The 18,700-nt window shown below is 44.4% G+C and overlaps 1 protein-coding gene and 1 long non-coding RNA gene across 2 annotated transcripts in view; one reads left to right on the top strand and one right to left on the bottom strand.

Annotated features, from left to right (window-relative positions):
* On the top strand, positions 1–1,705 carry LOC143443330 (uncharacterized). Its single transcript, XR_013112212.1, has 3 exons — positions 1–103; positions 265–377; positions 1,565–1,705. It is a non-coding gene; the product is annotated as an uncharacterized LOC143443330 (long non-coding RNA).
* Positions 1,706–1,934: 229 nt separating this feature from the next.
* The window catches only part of Aldh5a1 (aldehyde dehydrogenase 5 family member A1), a 30,451-nt gene continuing 13,685 nt past the window's right edge, over positions 1,935–18,700 (bottom strand). The window contains exons 5-10 of the mRNA XM_034510672.2: positions 13,901–14,044; positions 12,720–12,863; positions 9,955–10,113; positions 8,080–8,249; positions 6,802–6,860; positions 1,935–6,118 (exon numbers count right to left, since the gene is read on the bottom strand). Of these exons, the coding sequence (XP_034366563.1) occupies positions 5,913–6,118; positions 6,802–6,860; positions 8,080–8,249; positions 9,955–10,113; positions 12,720–12,863; positions 13,901–14,044 (882 nt within the window). The 3' untranslated portion in view covers positions 1,935–5,912. The remainder of the gene's footprint in view (positions 6,119–6,801; positions 6,861–8,079; positions 8,250–9,954; positions 10,114–12,719; positions 12,864–13,900; positions 14,045–18,700) is intronic.

Here is an 18,700-nt window from a genome sequence, read left to right as displayed (position 1 = left end):
CTTCTCCACCGGCCGTGGGAGCCGTTTTCCTCAGTCCAGCACTGTTGATGCTCATTCTGGGCCCGGTCGCAAAGTAAGCTGCTCAAAGCTGTGGACTAGACCGGTGAGTCAGAACAGACCCTTCCTTCTTGTAAATTCATCAAATCTCAGGTATTGTGACCAGTGACAGAAAGCTGATTAACACATTTTTCCTTATGAAAACAAAAATTAAAAAAAAAAATATTCTCACAGGTGTAACTATGTTCTCCTCTTTTTCTTTTCTAGGTCAGCTTCCTCCCTTGCCCCAGAACACACTTCGTTTTTTCTTAGAGGAAGAGGCTTCCAGCTCTCCTGCGTTCTGCTTTCCCATGGCTGAAGTGACTCCCCGGAGAGCAGAGGTCTGTGGACCACCCAACATGTGAAGGAAATTGCCCCTGATATAGACATGCCAGTGTCTGGCTATGTCTCCGGTTCCTTGGGATTTGGCTTGGCCTCTGTCCTTGGGACTAATAATGTAACCCTCATCAACTGAATCTTTCTGAACTCATCAGCAAACCAGGGGTTGGAGGAGGCCCTCTGAGCAGCCTTGGGGGATCACCCAGGGTCCTCTTTGTTGTTGCGCCCTGGGAAGAAAGCCCCACTAGGAGCTTAGTAGCTACGTAGAGAGTAAGGGGGCTGTTTGTGCCTCTGTCAGTTGCCACTCAGGGGCAGTTCCCTGTGCACTCTGCGGGGAAGACATCAGGCCTGGAAGCTAAGGCTGCAGGCTACTTGAGGTAGTGCACGAAGCCCACAGCCAACCCTTTCTGTCTTGATGGTTTGTGAAGCAGTATCACCCTCCTGCCTTCATCATGTCTAGCTGGCACCTGAGGGGAACTCTGAGCCTTGAGGCCTGGGAGCTCGCCCTCATCCTGGTCTCTGCTCAAGCCTGGTCAAGGCTCTGCCTGGAGTTCCCGATGCTGTTGCTCCTTAAATGGACTCACTGGGCGTTGGGGATGGGAAAGGAAAGCTCTTGTCAACATTCCAAGTCCCAACCTGAGGACAGACGGTTTCCCCGGGCACAGGGGACCCTGGGGGCAAAATTTGTACGTTAAACTCCTAACCCCCAAAATTCTAAAATGTAGGAAGTGATGAGCCCTTTAAGAGTGGCTCAAAATGAAGCTGGGGGGGGGTGGGGGGGGAGATATCCCTAATCCAATTTTAATGGTGTCATAAGGTGACTAGGTCCCAAAGAGGGTTTCCAGGGGCACCTAGTGGGGGAGAGGAGCGGCCACCTGCAGGCCCAGGAGGCGGGGTCATATAGGACCTTTCCAGAGCTGACTAAGGCTTTGCCTTCATGGATGCGACCACTCACGAATGGATTAATGCAGCGCCTTAGGGGTGAGTCTATTGTTAAGGCCAGTTTGGTTAGGTCTTTTGCATATTATGCTTTATACCTCTTAGGGATTCTGCTAGCAAGGCCATTGCCAAATGCCTTAACCTTGTGCCAGAGCCATGAGCCAAACCAATGTGGCGTACCCAAACTGTGGTATTGTGTTATTCAGCAAGAGAAAATGCACTCAGACAAGTGTTAAAATTCGTATTCCAGGATCGTATCTGGACACCAGGGGCTCGGAAAATGCCCTTCTCATACTTCTCTGTAAAATAAAAGACTGGGAAAAGTGGCTAACCGTGGAGTGTATAGAAGATGGAGTGGAGAGAGCTGGGGCATGCCCTTCACACCCCAGACAAGCAAATGCACAGTTCTGGACCACGTGGTGTTGCTGATGTGAAGTGCTAATATCTCAGCTCCCAGTACAAGGTGCTCACTGCTCTGAGACTCACTGATGAAGTACAATTTTACATCCAGGTTGACCTAACACTTTCCAGTTAAAACTCAAATGATTTAAAAAAAAAAAAAAAAAAAAAAAAAAAAAAAAAAAAAGGAAACAACATAGCCATTCACTTTAACCCAGAAATAAGAAAGCCTGTTAAACATTTATTAATGAGATTCAACTCTGTTGCTCATACCATGTCAAACACTAGAAAAATGAAGCAATGTATACTTGTATATAGAGCAAAATATATATATTTCTCAACAACTTAATGAGATTTGTCTCACAAAGTATGGCATGAAACAATCACAGTATTAAGTATTCAAGTAAAATTCCATTTTAAAATAGCTGCACAGGGGTAACTAAAACACTGAGATCCAGCCTTCAGAGAGGGCAACCTGTGGGACCCAGTTTGAAGGTCATTACATCACAAAATAGGCTTGTTTATATTGCATGTCTGATCTTTATCCCCCATCTCCAGCCCCCCAAGAACACAGATACTGAAAGAATCAAGCACTTGCTTTGGAGCCCTGCTTAAAGGCCCCTCAGATGGAAAAAGACACAGATGAATTCTGGCAATTTCAAATGAGTCTCACTACCTGGGAGACAGGATTATTATCAGGCTAATGTCATTTGAGTTGATAATTACTGCCAAGAATTCCTGGTAACAAATGCCCAGAAACTGAGTCCTTTTCACAGAAGGTGTTTAATAGACTAAAGTAATGCCTCATAGACGGGGGAGGCCAGTGTGGTGAGAGGAGGGCTGTAAACCTTTGTTAGCAGCTTTGCAGGAAATCCTCTAGGTTCCGCAGGCCTACGGTCACAACACAGCTACTCAGGCTTGGGGCACTGTGGCTGTGTTCACTGATTTCATGAAATAACGGTTCTAACCCACCCCAATCCATCTGAATATACAACAACACTTAAACTCATAGAGTCAGGTGGCAGGTCTGATTTGGCTCACAGGCTGTGTGTGGTACATTGACCCTTGTTTGTATTACATGTCTGTATAGATATTTCAAAAATTCCATCTGTCACATATCTTATGGTAACAAACCATAAAAAAAAAGTGTGTTCACCAACACACACTCCTTAGCTGGGCTTGGTAACACATATAATTCCAGCACAGGAAGTAAGGGCAGGAGAGATCGCAGGTGAGCTTGAAATACATGAGACCCAAACCCCTAAAAAAAAAATAATAATAATAAAAATCTACTCTTAGCTGATTTGGTGACAACAGGCCTACAGTTGTAGATATTTGGGAAACTAAGGATCATTTGAGCCCAGGAGTTTAAGGCCAACAGGAGATCCTGTTGAAAAACAATATCAAAATCCAAACTCATCTTTCTATAACCCAAAAGCATTTTTTTAAAAAGTAAGATGTTCTTTCATGTGAACTTTTTGGTGATGATTAATCCCACGGTCTCCAGTATGCTAAGTGTATACTTCACCACCGATAATCACCCCCATTATTTTAATTACAAAAGTTGATTACATTTATTGTAACAAATGTATGGGTCAGTGATCTACCCAGTAAATCAAACATGCACACACAAAAAGTACAAACTTGCCACACAGTCCAGGAACCCACTGGTTGACATTGTTTAAAGTGTATTTGAAATGAGTTTACATCTCAGTGGATGTATTTTCTACAAAATACCAGCAGAGCATTTTTTATTAATTGAAAAAAAAGATGGCTACAAATCTTAAGAAATTAGAAATGTCAGGTCTGGCAAGATGGCTCAGAAGTTAAGAGCATTGGCTGCCTATCTTCAGAGGATCAGGGTTCGCTTCCCTGAGCCCACAAGGCAGATTACAACCATCTATATAACTCCATTTCTAGGTGATCTGATGCCCCTTTCTGGGCTCTTGAGGGCACCAGCATGCATGTGGTGCACAGATATACATGTAGGCAAAACACCCACATCCATAAAAAAATTAAAAATTTAATTAGAAAATGTAATAGAAACCAACTATACACACTATACAAAAGAAGCATAAACAGACTATGAACATCCTTAGTTGTGACTCTTGCCACTTAGGCAGGGTCCCTAGGACACAGGTTTTTACTTTCTTCTTGTGTGCAGGGACTTCCTTATTCGAACCATGACTTCCTTATTCGAAGTTCCCAGTGGCTTGGGACTTAGTGCTTAGGAACCACTGGAGCTAGCTCTACTGTCACTCCCATTGCTGTCTGACAGAGCATCCATAGAGAATGCCAGTGGGCTCTCTGCACAGAGGCAGGGATGGAGCAAGAAGCTCCATTGTTGCCTGTTGGGAATAAACAGCTTCTAGGTAGGTAGGAGGCTTGCCTACAAGGACCTAGAATTTTCCTCACTTAAATTGTTTCAAAGTGAGATCAACACCAGTTGCTGGGAGTTTTGGTGTTTGGGGTGTGTGTGTGTGTGTGTGTGTGTGTGTGTGTGTGTGTGTGTGTGTGTTGAATTTATGGGAGTGCATGCCTCTGATGCATTTGTGGAGATCAGAGGTCAACACCATCCTGTTGGTTCTCTCTGTCTCTCTGTAGGTTCCAGGGATGGCACTCAGGTCTCAGGCCATCAGGTTGTCCAGCAAAGCCTTTACCCACCAAGCTATCTTGCAGGTCCCTGTGTGGTGTTTTGTTTTTGAATTGTGAACCATAAGTGCTTTTCCTAGGGCAAAGGTGCCTGAGAGTCATGGCTGCAGCTCTCTTCCACAGTGACTGGCAACGGTGGAAATAGTTTTTCACAGAGGTGAAAGTGTATTTGCTCTTCTGCAAGTTTAGCAGCAGCCATACTGAGGGACAGAAAACCCAGGTCAGACTTAGGCAGGTGAACTAGGAGGCAGCTGGTTTCCTTCCTCCACAAAGTTCCCCCCTGAGCTCAAGGAGGGGCAGGGTGGCACTGCTCGTAATCAAAATGGTTCCTGTACTTGAGCTGCATTTCTACAATTTTGTGAAGTATTTTTTTTTTTTCTTCCAGGCACACAATGTCCTTAAAGCCAAGCATGAGTCTCTATAAGCGAGCCATGAAGCCCTAAGTAGCATACCCAAGGTGGCAGAGCTGCTCAGCACAGGAGGCACTTGAGAGTCCATGCTGTCAATTGATTGGCCTGGCCTGGTAGTGCAGGCCTGTCACCCCAGCTACACAGGATGCCGAGGCAGGACCATAAGGACCCCAAGGCCAGCCAATGTGACTTATCGAGACTCTGTCTCAAAAATTAAAATGAAAGAAAGAAAAAAAGAGTTGGGGATAGTTCAGTGGTAGAACACATGCTAGCATGCACAAAGCCAAGGATTCAACACCCAGCACTGGAAAAGAAACAAAGACATGTTTTCCGATTCTGCTGATTGTTGCCACCAGTTTGGGTTGATTTTCTAAGAGGAACAAAATGAAGCATGAGGTGTAAGTTTAGGGCAATGGAGACTTCTGTTTACCCAGCTGTGGTAGGGCATGCCTGTGACCTTAGCCCTTCAGAGGCTGAAACAGGGGACCTGTGTGAGTTTGAAGCCAGCTAGGCTTCTTAGCAGGACCTTGTCACATAAAGCCAAACCAAACCAGGATGAACTAAAGAGAGCAAAAACCCAAAGCAACCCTGCTCTCAGTAATTTAAACAGCAGCCCAGAAACAAGGAGGAACACCCCCCCCACATTCCATATGGCACAGGCAATCCATGCTGCTTAGTCTTAGGAAGCCAAAGCCTTTGCCATAACCCCCCTGGAACAGCCAGCCAGCGGTTCGTCAAGGCTGACAGATGCCTATGCAGGGATATGCACCTCCTCCTAATCTAGCTGTCCCATTACCTCGTCTCCTCCTCTGCATTCTGAATCAAAGTTGGGAAGTCCCATAAGGACCAGGGACTCACTGCCCACACAACGACTACACTTTGTGAGGTGCCAGAGGGCATGTGAACATGCACACTGTACCTTGTCCTGAGGCAGTGGGATTGTGCTGGGGTCTCAGTATATGGTATCCCATTGGTCCCTAGTTAGATAAGGGAAGGGTTAGGTTGTACATCTAAGATATGAGGACTGGCTGAATTTTTTAAAATTCGTATCTCTGATAACCTAGTTGTTGGTTATAAAAATGGATGGAATGTCCCTACAGATCTAGGTAGTTTTATTTCTTAAAGAGGTGACGAGCCCTACAAGCCTCCGTAACACACATACTTGACCTCTAGATACTCGTCAATCCCATACTTGGACCCTTCTCGCCCAAGGCCGGACTGTTTCACCCCACCGAAAGGACACTCCACTGAAGAAATCAGTCCTTCGTTCACGCCAACCATGCCCACTTCCAGCTGCTCTGCCACTCTCCAGATCTGGGCTGGGTCTTGAGAGTAAAAGTAGCCTGGCAGGGGAACAAAAAGACACAGACAGCTTGAGAAATTCCCGTGAAAGCCATGCGTGCCTGCCTCTGAGGATGCCTGGTCACATGGGCCTGGGGTTCTGCTTGCAGGTAAAGCCCCAGGCTGATTTTGTCCACATTTTTATCCTAAGAACCTTGGGCATCCTGTTGGGCTTCTGTTTCTCTCTTGCTAGGGTTCTCCCCAGTCCCACTGGGACTTTGTAAGTAAGCATGAGCTTCTGTGATCACTTCCTGCTTTTCAATCTATCCTCCTTAGAGGACAAGATGTTTCTTTAAACTTTGCAGTCAATCCTAGTTGTCCATAAAATAAGCCCACATTGTACAGTGGGCAATCAGTCCTGCCCCAGAGTGCGGCTAAGCCAGCATTTTCAGCTTACTCCTCCTGACTGCAGTTCATAGCCATTCTTTCTAAATCAAGCGTACACATTACTTAAGCTTGCAAGATGATGTCTGTTAGGCCAGGTGGTGCAGGCCTTTAATTCTGACACTCTGACGACAGATGCAGGGAGATCTTTTGTGAGTTCAAGGCCAGTTTGGTCTATATGGAGACTTTCAGGTAACCAGGGTTATATAGAGAGGCCTTGTCTCAGAAACAAAAGAAACCTAAAACTTAGGAGGAATGCTTAGAAGTCCTGACTATGGTGGCCGCCAGTCAGAAAACCTACCTGCTAATCCAACCTCAGCTGCGTTTGCGATGGCAATGGCCTCTTCCTCTTTATCAAACCTGTCAGAGTTAAGGTAGGTCATAAGCAAAATCTGTGAGGTGACGAATAGAGAAAAACCAGCTTTATTTTCTCCTGATTCACTTCCTAACTACTGGCAAGAAGGAGATCAGAGTTGTAAAGTGATCCACGGGGAGAATATATGAATGCAGTGATCACAGACATGGCAGCTCAGCCTTCTCCAAGACCTGGTAAAGCAACATGGCCCACCTTTTCTAAGAGAGAGGGAAAAGCAGACCAACCGGGCAGAGACATTGTCAAACAAAATCCTTTAAGGAAAGGACTGCTGGGTGCTGGAGTGCTGGGTCATTAGCTAAGAGCACTTGTTGCTCTTGCAGAGAACCTGGGTTTGACTCCCAGTGCCGACTTGGTGGCTCCCAACTCTTAACTCCTGTCCCAGCAGATCTGACATCGTCTTCCGAGCCCTTCCAGACCCTGGATCCAAGTACAAAATGGAGTATTTTCAGACCACTGATCTGAGAATTATCCAGGCAAATGAACATTTGTTAAGGTGGGATAAAGGATTATATAAGATTATAGTTCACTTCCTATAGACTGCTAGGATAGAGCCCTTGAGGGTATCAGAAAAATACTCTTAGAAATTGGTGAGGGAAGTAAGTTTAGAGGCATCAAGAAATCTAAATGAGGGAATCTGATGAATTTTGTATTTGAAGATGGGTATGATATATGCTTGGGGGAAGGGGAGGGCTAAAGCAAGAAGGTTAAGAGTTCAAGGCCAGCCTGGGTTACAGAGGGAGACCTTGTTTCAAACAGACACTCAACCAAACCTAAAAACGACAATAACCACCCTCCACACCACCCAACAAAGACAAAACACAAACATCAAAACGGGCTAGGACTAGGGAGATACCTGGCTCTGTTGTGGTAGCCAGGTCTAACCAGCCTACTCTACCTAGGGAGCCCTGGGTTGCAGTGAGAGACCCTCCCGGTCTCAAAGTTTACAGTGGACAGCTCCCAAGTAATAACACCAGGGCTGACCCGTATGTGCATCTGAATACACACAGTCTAAAATCAAACCCCAAATATCAAAAACTCAACTCTGCTGTTCGGCTCTGACTGTTCAGCTCTGCTATGCAACTCTGTCTCTGACTGCAGCAGCTCAGGCTTCCTACCCAGCCTCTGAAACAGCACAGGAACCTGTCTGAGTTAGACTAGCTTTTCCTTTCCAATCTCCTTCCTTCCACTACTGGGGAAACATACTTGATGACTGGTGCCAGGGGCCCAAAGGTCTCCTCAGTGACGCAGAGCATGTCCCTGGTGACATTGCTGAGTAGGGTGGGCTCAAAAAAATTTCCTCCACTCTGGTGTCGCTTCCCGCCTGTCACAACCGTGGCCCCTTTGGCAACTGCATCATTCACATGCGTCTCTACCTGAGAGATGAGAAGAAGGGCAGCAGGGAAAGCTGGATAGGCACATTTTCCAAATTGTACAATCCCTTAAAATGTTAAACAGCAAAAAAGCAGTCAAGATTCAATCGTCTCTCTGAGCTTCGCCCTTACTGACGCTGGGCTGGTTGCGCTCTTAGATTCAGTTGTCTGCTTCTGTCTGGCTTGAAGAGATGCTTGGATACATCTCAAATATAAAGGCACTGGTCACCCATGGCAGATGTTCTCTTTCAGAAATGTGTTCTAAACTGACTTCACTATTGAATAAACATCATACAATATTTTGATACAAGCCCAGATGCTTCATACCTTGCATATATATATATATAGTGTGTGTGTGTATACTATATATGGTATAGCCTAGTGCCCCAAGGGCAATGATGAATAAAACAACCTAAGATCTTAAGACAGTGTTTAAGAGAAAGCCAACAATCCAATGGCATTATAGGAAATCTGAGGTGATGGCTCCATGGTTAAGAGCACTCACTGTTCTTGCAGAGGACTCGAGTTTGGTTCCTAGCACCCTTGTTGAGCAGCTTACAACAGCCTGTAGCTCCAGCAAAAGCTCTAAGAACCCCTAGCCTCTGAGTCACCCCGCTGGCCCCCTCACTTTCTGACTCTTAAAAAGATTTAAAAAAAGACATTAAAACAAAACATGGACCATGTGTGATATGAAAGCAGAGTGGAGAGCAACTTGGGAGAGAAAAGGGATCAGCAAGCAGAGAGTGGGGAGGGGGAAGTCAGGGAGCAGGTAAGATCAAAATATGATGAAAAACATATATGAAAATGCCAAGATAGAACACTTAATTTCATTAAGTTTTAATGAAAACTTAAATTAAAACCAGAGCTAGTGAGATGGGCCAGCAGGTAAATTGTGCTTGCCAATCCTGAGAACCTGAGTTCTGTCCCTGGGACCCATGAGTAGAGACAGAAGGATGCTAGAGCTTATCCTTTGATCTCCGTGCTGTGGCACACATGTGCCCCCTGCACCCCCCCCACTCATACTCAGATACACTAAGTAAAAAGCAGAATTAAAAACTGAGGCTAAAGCTAAACAAACCCTCATGTAACAGGGAGAAACCTCACCCTGCCAATCCTCCAGACTGTGATGTTTAACAACTTTTTTTTTTTTTTTTTTTTTGACAGGGTTTCTCTGTGTACCCCTGGCTGGCTATCCTGGAACTCACTCTGTAGACCAGGCTGGCCTCGAACTCAGAAATCCACCTGCCTCTGCCTCCCAAGTGCTGGGATTAAAGGCATGTGCCATCACTGCCCAGCCAACAATTCCTTTCTAAACGTGGCTTCCCTCACCCACTCCTAACCTGTGATTAGGAAACCTGCAGTGCTATGTGCATTTTCTAAGTGCCTTTGTTAGAAGACTTCTGGAAGAATATCAAGAAAAAAAAGCTATCACCACTGGAAACAGAAGACACAGGGAGGCAGAAGACCTAAGGAGCCCAGTCTCAGGTTCTCAAGCAGAGCTGGGAAGCACATGTCCAGACCAGACACTACCACTCAATCATACGCATTGGTAGGAGTTTACTTTACACACACACACACACACACACACACAAAACAACTCCATTTTCCCATTATTTCCACAACAGCCTTATGAAAATCCTTTTATGTAAAGAAGCCTTTGAAACTGATACACAAGGTTTCCTTAATGCAGATAATAGAACCAGCTCACCTTTTCTACAGCTTTCTCATTAATTAATGGCCCTTGAGTTGTTCCTTCCTCAAATCCATTACCTACGCGCAGGCTTTTCTTCATTGCTTCTGCAAACTTCGTTACAAAGGAATCATGGATACCCCGTTGTACCAAGAATCTGTTTGAGCAAACGCAAGTCTAGACAGAAGACAAAACAAATCCACACTTAGTTTTCCAGAAGTGGCTGATGGCAGGAGATGTAAGACAATCCTTCCCGAGATGGTTCTCATCAGTCCTGCCTTCCATGTTCTTCCCAGCTGGGCTTGGCCTCAGGGATAAAAGCACCGAGAGCTCACACCACTCCAGCTCGTCCCTCAGCTACCGCACACCTAAACAAAGCCAAATAATACAAAACCAGAAATCCAATATGCTATTGTAAGGCAAATGGGGTAGAAGAGCAAAGGCTGCAATGCTGCCCAGGAGTAGAGATGCAGCTGCTGCAGCAGCAGAGAGCAGGGCCTCGGAGGGATGAGGTCAGATGACAGCTCACATCCTCCATCCCAGTCCAAGAGTTTGGCTGAGTCTGTAATTTCAAAAATGAATACAAGGCCTTTCTTCTGGGGCCAGAGAAATGTCTCAGCAGTTATTATTGCTATCGAAGGGGACCTGAGTTTTGGTCCTAGAACCCATGCTCACAACTGCCTGTAACTCCAAGTCTATAGGATCCAATGCCCTCTTTTGGACACACATGATTACACACTTAGACAAATAATTAAACATAAAAATAAGAACTGGAAACAGAGTTCTGTGGTAGATTGCTTGCCTGGCATTCATGGGCCATGGATCCTATTCCCAATTCTGCCAAAAACAAAAACAAAACAAAACAAAACAAAAAAAAACTCCAAACTACAAAATTAGGAAGGGGTCTGGAAAGATGGCTCAGAGGTTAGAGTATTTGCACGGAACAAGGTTCAGTTCTTGGAACTCACATGGAAGCTCATAATAGTTCCAGAGGTTCCTCTTCCAGCCTCTGAGGGAATGGACACACATCATGTACACACATGCGTGCAGAAAAATACTCACACTTATAAAACACTTGATCTTAGCCAAAAGGCCGAGAAGCGATCACACTTATAAAACAAAAAATATTGTTTTAAAAGCTCATAAACCTAAGAGCATCTTTCACATCAGGTTAAATTATTGAGACTCTGCTTATTTTATGTCCAGTTAGAGTTCACATTTTAAAATGATAAACTATAGCCATACTGTAGGAAATATAGTTATCATTGATAATGTTTCTTACTGTTTTCCTTGTAGAAACAAGTATAATTGTATCCTATGAGTTTTTAGTGGCTTGACAGAATTCAAAGCCATAGTTTTGTAGTAGAACTCTGCTGACATTTTGTGTTTGCTTAAAACCATTCTAATTCTGTAAACAAGCAAGCAAATAAATAAACAACAAGCTAACAGGTTTTATGAAATGGTAAAACTGACTACCAAAAGTCAAAACAAAGAAGTAAAATAATATAATAGTTTGCATCACCACCTCCCTTTCACATATGACCTTTTGAGGCTTTTCTTTTTAGTTTTTCGAGACAGGGTTTCTTTGTGTAGCCTTGGCTGTCCTGGAACTCACTCTGTAGACCAGGCTGGCCTCGAACTCAGAAATCCGCCTGCCTCTGCCTCCCAAGTGCTGGGATTAAAGGCGTGCGCCACCACCGCCTGGCTGTTGATTGTACTCTTAAGGCCCAGTTGTGTATGAATATTTCTTAAGCAGCCAGGCTTAAGACATCTGAATGTCTTAAGACATAGGTCATAAGAATATGCCTTAAGCAGTAGCAGTGGATCGGGCAACAGCAGGAAAATCAGGTCCATAGGATCTTTGGCTCAGCACCAACTCACTTAGCGTTTTTGATTTCAGATCCTAGGTTTATATCAGAAGTCTTGAAGGTGCTGCTAGATCTGACATCTAGGGTTTCTAGGCGAGCGTAAGCCCATTCAGTCCCTCAGGACAACTGCACACAGCTTCGGCTCAGTGCTCATGCTGCTTCGCGTCCCCTGCATCTGTATCAACTTTGGGGTCTTTCAAAGGTTTTCCTGCCTTCTTCCCTAAACAACGGGGGACCTCAGGCCGCAGCTATTGAACATTGTTTTCTAACTGGAGAGATGACTGCATTGGGAAGGAAAAAAGATGATTCAAGAGGTGGGAGAAAGAAGTGAGGGAGGATTATTTAATTAGAAGACAAGGAGTTGGAGAGATGGTTCAGTGAGTTAAAAAGATGCTATATAACATTCGGACTTGAGTTCAAATCCTTGGTACCCACATAACAAAGCCAGGTGTGGCTGTTCTTGCTTGTAGTCCCAGCACCAGTGGGAATAGAAAGATAAGAGTATCACCAGGGCTTGCTGGCCTAACTAGATACAGGCTTAGTGAGAGACCCAGTCTCAGGGGAATAAGGTAGAGAGTTATAGAGGATGCCAGCCATCCTCCGCCGCTGGCTTCTGCACATACTGAAAAGGGGTCACGGACCTACATGTATGTGCATTGACAGACATGCACCACACACATATACATAAATAAGGACATCTGCAATTCTGGAAACTCTTTGAAGCAACAGATAGCTCTTACTTCCCTTTGGACTATTCAAACCTAACTCATGCCTGAGAGAAAGTACTCAGTAAATGCTCCCTACAAAATGAGTGAGCGGATAAACAAAGGAACCAGGGAGACAGGCAAGGCCATGGTCTTTGTAAAACACACACACACCTTTACCCCAGCACTAAAAACCTTCTGCATGACTTACCTGCCCAGCATTCCTAAACTTAGATGCCATTGCCCCTGCGACAGCCTGGTCCACGTTGGCACTATCAAAGACAATGAATGGGGCGAGGCCACCCAGCTCCATGGAGACACGCTTCACAGAATTTGCGGCATGATGTAGCAGGATCTGCAGGGTCAGGGGTGAGGGTCGGGGGCGGCAGTAGGGGGAAAACAGTGTGAGCATGCAAATCAATGGCCAGGGCGTTACTGTTTGCATAGAAATCACCTTCCTCCGATGGCTTAGATGTCCAAAGACTGGTCACCAGTTCCAGCTGAGTGGGGTATTCATTTGGGGGTGGGGTCTAGCAGGAAGGAGGTCATGGGGAAATGTGTTTAGAGGATGTATCTGGTCCTGGACCCTTTCTCTCTCTCTGTTTCCTGGCTACCAGAAGGTGAGCAGCTTTTCTCCACCAATGCCTCCCACCGTGATACTTCTGCCTTGTTACAGGGATAAAAGGAAGAAAACCAAGTGACCATGGAGGGAACCTCCTACCCCAGGAGCCAAAATGTTCTCAAACATGTCCTCCTCCTTTAAGTTATTTTTTTCATGTATTTCGCAACAACAGAAAACTAACATATAAGGCAGCTAAACCTTTGTTTTACAAAATTACCCAACAATGAAAATTTAAGGTACACAGAAGGTCACCTTGCTTTAAATATCATTTTGCCTAAGAAAAAGGAGACATGAGAATATATTGTCTTAAATATATTATATTTATTCTTTGAGAAGTTCATACATGTCTATAATGTATTCTAGAGAATACAAATTCTTATTTTGATAGATTGGATTTTAAAAAAAATTGGCTAGGAAGGCGGTAGGGAAGTAAAAGCAATTATTTACAGAAGGGGAGGAAGGATTCAGTGATACTGTAAGCTAGGGCAATGTCAACACTGTCTTGAGTTTTAAACAATAACATCAATTCAACAATTGCATGACAGGTCAGGCGTGGTGATATATTTCTCTAATCCCAGCACTTGGGAGGCAGAGACAAGTGGATCTCTGTGAGTTCAAGACCAGCCTGGTCTATATAGCAAGTTCCTGGCCAGCCAGGGCTATATAGACCTTGTCTCCAATAAAATTAAACAAAACCATAAAATAGTAACTTCACTCCCGATCAATAGAAAGCATTAGAATAACACCTGTTTGACCCTGACATCACATACCTTTCCCGTTGCTGTTGAGCCAGTAAAGGAAATTTTGGACACCAATGGATCAGTACATAGCACCTCTCCCACTTCCTTGGCCTTGGTTCTAGAGCAGGGAATGACATTATAGACACCTGGAGGGATTCCCGCCTGGCTTGCAAGCTTTAAAGAGAAATAGCAAACACACTATAACAAGGATTGAACTGAAAAAACAAAGCAGACAGAATCAGAAGTAAACACGTTTAATCCAGAACACAATGTGAAGCATAAGGTTGCCTTGGGCCACAATAAAGACACACTGAAGAGAACCAGACCTGGGAGTGCATGCCTCCAACTCTTGGGACGTATAGGCAGGAGAATCACAAGGTCAAGGTCATCTTCGATTACATAGTGAGTTCAAGGCCAGCCTGGGCTAGAGGGGACCCTATGCCCCCAATATATATATTATGGGCTGAATAAACAGCTCAGTGTCTGTAAGCATGTGTGGCTCTTTCAGAGAACCTGAGTTTAGTTTCCCATGACCCACAGCTTACCACTCTTCAGCTGCAGGGTATCCTATATTCTTTTTCTGGTTTGAGTATAGTCCTACACACACACACACACACACACACACACACACACACACACACACACACTAAAAAATTAAAATATCAACACCAATGAAAAACCTTATTTCAGGTCCATATATATGGGCATGTACATGTGTGACTATGTGTGCATTTGTCTACACACACACACATATGTGCTAAAGATGAAATCCACAGCCTCACTAAGCTAAGCACATGCTCTGTGATTGAGCTACACTCCTAACCCCTAAATAAATTCACCCCATAACTAACTGGCAATGTGAGTGCCACGGAATGCAGTGTCTTAGGTAAGAGTTTTAGCGCCACCTGCTGTTCAGTCCACCAACAGACCTGGGTTCTTCAAGAAGATTCTGAGGCAAATCTCAAGCTTTTTGACTGACTGCAGACTCCAGGGTGGAGTGGGGAAAGGATGTTTAGAAAAAAAAACTCATAAAGCTGCTCACTAGTTACTGGGGGTCAGAACTGAGGAAAGGAAGGCATAGACAGGAGGAACTCAGCAGAGGTGACCATCTTGGGGGGGGGGAGGGAAACAGAGGTGACGATCTGGGGAGGAGGGAAACAGCCACTGAGCCCAGCCACCTGCCCTGGGGACCTGGGCCTTCCCATGGCAGGGTTCTAGATCAGGTCCGTCAGGAATATGTTGTATTTCTGACCCAGATCTCTATTTGTAGCCCACATTGGCCTCAAACTGGTGGTCATCCTCCTGCCTTAGCTCCCCAGGACTGATATTACTGGAGTAGTTAGCAAGGTTTTTAATCTCACTAATCTCACAAAAAACAGTAAGTATGAAGCAAGTGTCTTTGTGTGCTAATAAAAAAATTAAAACAAATCAAATCAGTATTGCGGCAGTAAACACAAACATCAGGACATTATTTCTGAGAAGACCAAGAGACCAAGTTTCTCCACAGCCACAAACTACAAGTGGGTGGAGGCCTGTAGGATAAGACCTGTGTGAGGAGAGAGAGCAAAGGACGGTCCTGGATAGACCCAAGGGAAGCCTGCAGGTGTCACGGGACCTGGCACACAGACAGGCCACCTTGAAAAAACACAGGCACGACCTGATTCAGTCAGAATAATTAGAGAGAATACAATAAAAAATTGAGAGTAAAGAAAAAAATCAGAAATGACAACTAATCTACAAGAACATGAGAAAGAAAAAGTGACACACAAAACCTTAGTCATCAGGAACCATAATAGGACAAACTAATAACCAGCAGGTGATCTTCCAGAGATGGTCTGCCTCGGATTATAATGTAATCCACAATGCATTCACTCTTATTAGGCAAGGCTGTAAGAGAATTCATTTTAGAAAAGATTCCTGCTATTAACATGCTTTTCCTATTCTTATTAAACATATATAACAATCACTAGGTAATAGCCCACCACTTCAGAGCAGATCTCTTCAGATCTGTAAAGATGTACTGTCTTGTAGTGATGCTATATAAACAAATAGATGGACTTCTTAAGTCTTAATGACGATCCTATTAAAATTCCTAAAATTATATCTGTGATTATTAAGCTCTTTTATAGTGGGACTGCTATAAGGTCCTTTTCTGATAGTCAAAACTGCAATGAGAACTCTGCCAGTCTCCCAACTGTCACCAGTTAATTGCTCTTAGATAGTAACCAGACTTTCTCCTACTCAGAGCACATTCCAAGAGGTTGTAAAACAATTAACCAAAGGTCATAAAAAGGGAACTAAGGAATTATTATAGGTACTGAGAAAGAAGATCAAATATTGACTGGGTTTATCTATACAAAACTTCACTAATAACTTGTTATGGATTTCAACCTTCTATGAACCTGTGGAGCTGTGACAGGTGATGGATGTTTAGCCAGATAACTACTCCTAACAGATGTGCATATAAACATTCTCTGTTGTAAACTTCTATTTCAATTTATGATTTGATTTTTTTGTGTGAGTGAACTTGTTTATTTATTATTATTATTATTAGTTTTTCGAGACAGGGTTTCTCTGTGTAGCCTTGGCTGTCCCGGAACTCACTCTGTAGACCAGGCTGGCCTCGAACTCAGAAATCCGCCTGCCTCTGCCTCCCAAGTGCTGGGATTAAAGGCATGCGCCACCACCGCCCTGCGTGTGTGAACTTGTGATGAAATATTTAACATGTGATCATGTATATTCTGAAAGATGTATAAGTACTGAGGACAAAAAGAGAGAGATTTTTTTTTTCCCCTAAGAAGAATTTTTTCCCTTTCCCTGATTAGTATCTTTCCAATTTGCCCCTTAGATAGCTTTAATAGGAAACTTTTTACAACTTAGTAATAAACCCTATAATCACTTTTCAAAGTGTCCCTTTTTCTTCCTGCAACTTCCAGCTGCAGTTCCTGCTGAGATAGAACAAAGGCCACATTACTTAATTCTCCCCTGCTAGGCTATAGGTGTTAATTGCCTAAGCCAGCAGCTTTTTACCCTCAGGAAGAGAAAGAAAGTTTTTAGGAATTTTTAGTAGTTTTCATCAGCATATCGGTACAGTTAGAGAACTAGAATGTCCGGAGAGCCACAGACATCATCAGAGTCCTACTGTGTGCATTCCACCACTACTCTCTCTGGGTCAAGAAGCTCCCCGCACGTTGTGGTGGCTGCTTTCTGTCAGGGTGCTATCACGGGAAGTAGACAAGGGCAGGTGCCAATGGAAGTCAGGGTCTGGTGGGAGGCCTTGTGTTTGTTTGTTTAGTTTTTGGCAGGATCTTCCTGGGTAGCCAGGCTGGCATGGATCCTACTGCCTCAGCCTCCCAAGTGAAGACTTCAAATGTAGTGGCTTAGCCCCTGTCTTTAGATCATTAGAGGCCCGCTCTCTGTGATGATTAATCTCCATTGCTGAGGCACAGGATAGCTTAGGAGACATGCGACTGGGCACAGAAGACACACGCTGACTGTTCAGAAGACACAGGTCAACTGTGAGCTGAAGTCCGCAGACCCAATAAAAAAGAGGAAACAGAGGAAGGCAGCTGAGAACTGGCATTCACTTTGTTCTGCCTCCTGACTTGCAGACATTCAACTGGCTATACTCCTGCTGACACGACTTCTGGGCCACGGTGAACTGCATTCCCTGTAAACAAGCCTCCTTCCATGTCTCTGTCAGGCACTTGTCACAGAACAAGAGCAGTACTTCAGACTCCTCCAAAGGGCCTTGTGGAACCAACTGTTTCCTCTTTCTTTTGCTTCCTGGCTGTGAGGTGGACAGTTAGCTTTGCAACACTACTCTTACCATGATGTTCTGCTTTACCATGGGCACAAAGGTGCAAAGATCACAGGCTTGAACTTGCAAAACCTGTGAATAAAATAGGCCTTTTCTCTTCATAAGCTATTAACTCAGGCATTTCATTACAGTGACAGAAAGCTGGCTAACACAAAGGTCCAAGAACAAAACAACCAGAAAGACATCAGCAAAGGACTGGTAATGTGCAAACCACAACTCCTTATAGAACTAGGTTTGGACCAGGAGGGAGAGAATGAAGCAAGCATATATTGGTTTCAACCCTGGACACAGAGACCTGGAACTATTTTCTTACTATCATTAGTAATTATTTTCATGATCCTAGGAATTGGCTCTCGGGCCCCATGCATAATAAGCAAGAACTCTCCCACTGGGCTCTCTCTCCAGCTCTAGGTTTTACATATTGTTTTGAGACATGGCCATTACTAGTTGTTTTTCTCCTTGTGATCAAATCCCAACAAGAAGCAGTTTGAGGAAGGCGGGTTTATCTTGGCTACGGGTGAAGCTGAGATGCAGTTCGTCAAGGCAGAGAGGCAAAGATGTAAGAGCGTTGAGTAGCACTGTTCACAGAAACAGAGAGCAGCAGACAGGAAGTGGGGCCATGCTAGAAAACTCTGAGGACCACATCCCATGACACATTTCCTCCAGAGAGCCCTACTTCCTAAAGGTCCCACAACCTTCTAAAGTGGCTCCATCAGCTTTGGACTATGCATTCAAACAACCGAGCCTGTGGGGAACTCTTTCCATTCAAATAACAATAGTGCCACTCTAAGTTGCCTAGGCCAGACCTTGAACTTTGAGATCTCTTGTCTCAGCCTCCTGAATAGCTGGAATATAAAGCTTGTTTCACTAGGCTGGTGACACTTAGTTCTTAGGTGAATTCTTCAGCTGGATATAGAATTCCAGGGAATACAGAAGGCAATCGCCAAGAGCAAAGCATAAAAGTTACAGTAAATTTGTTATGTGTGCAGTGGCCATCGCAAGACTGTAAA

This window comes from Arvicanthis niloticus, chromosome 8, assembly GCF_011762505.2.
Source record: "Arvicanthis niloticus isolate mArvNil1 chromosome 8, mArvNil1.pat.X, whole genome shotgun sequence".
Lineage (NCBI taxonomy): Eukaryota > Metazoa > Chordata > Mammalia > Rodentia > Muridae > Arvicanthis > Arvicanthis niloticus.
The sequence above is the reverse complement of the archived record's forward strand: the minus strand, read 5'-3'. Positions and strand labels throughout refer to the sequence as shown.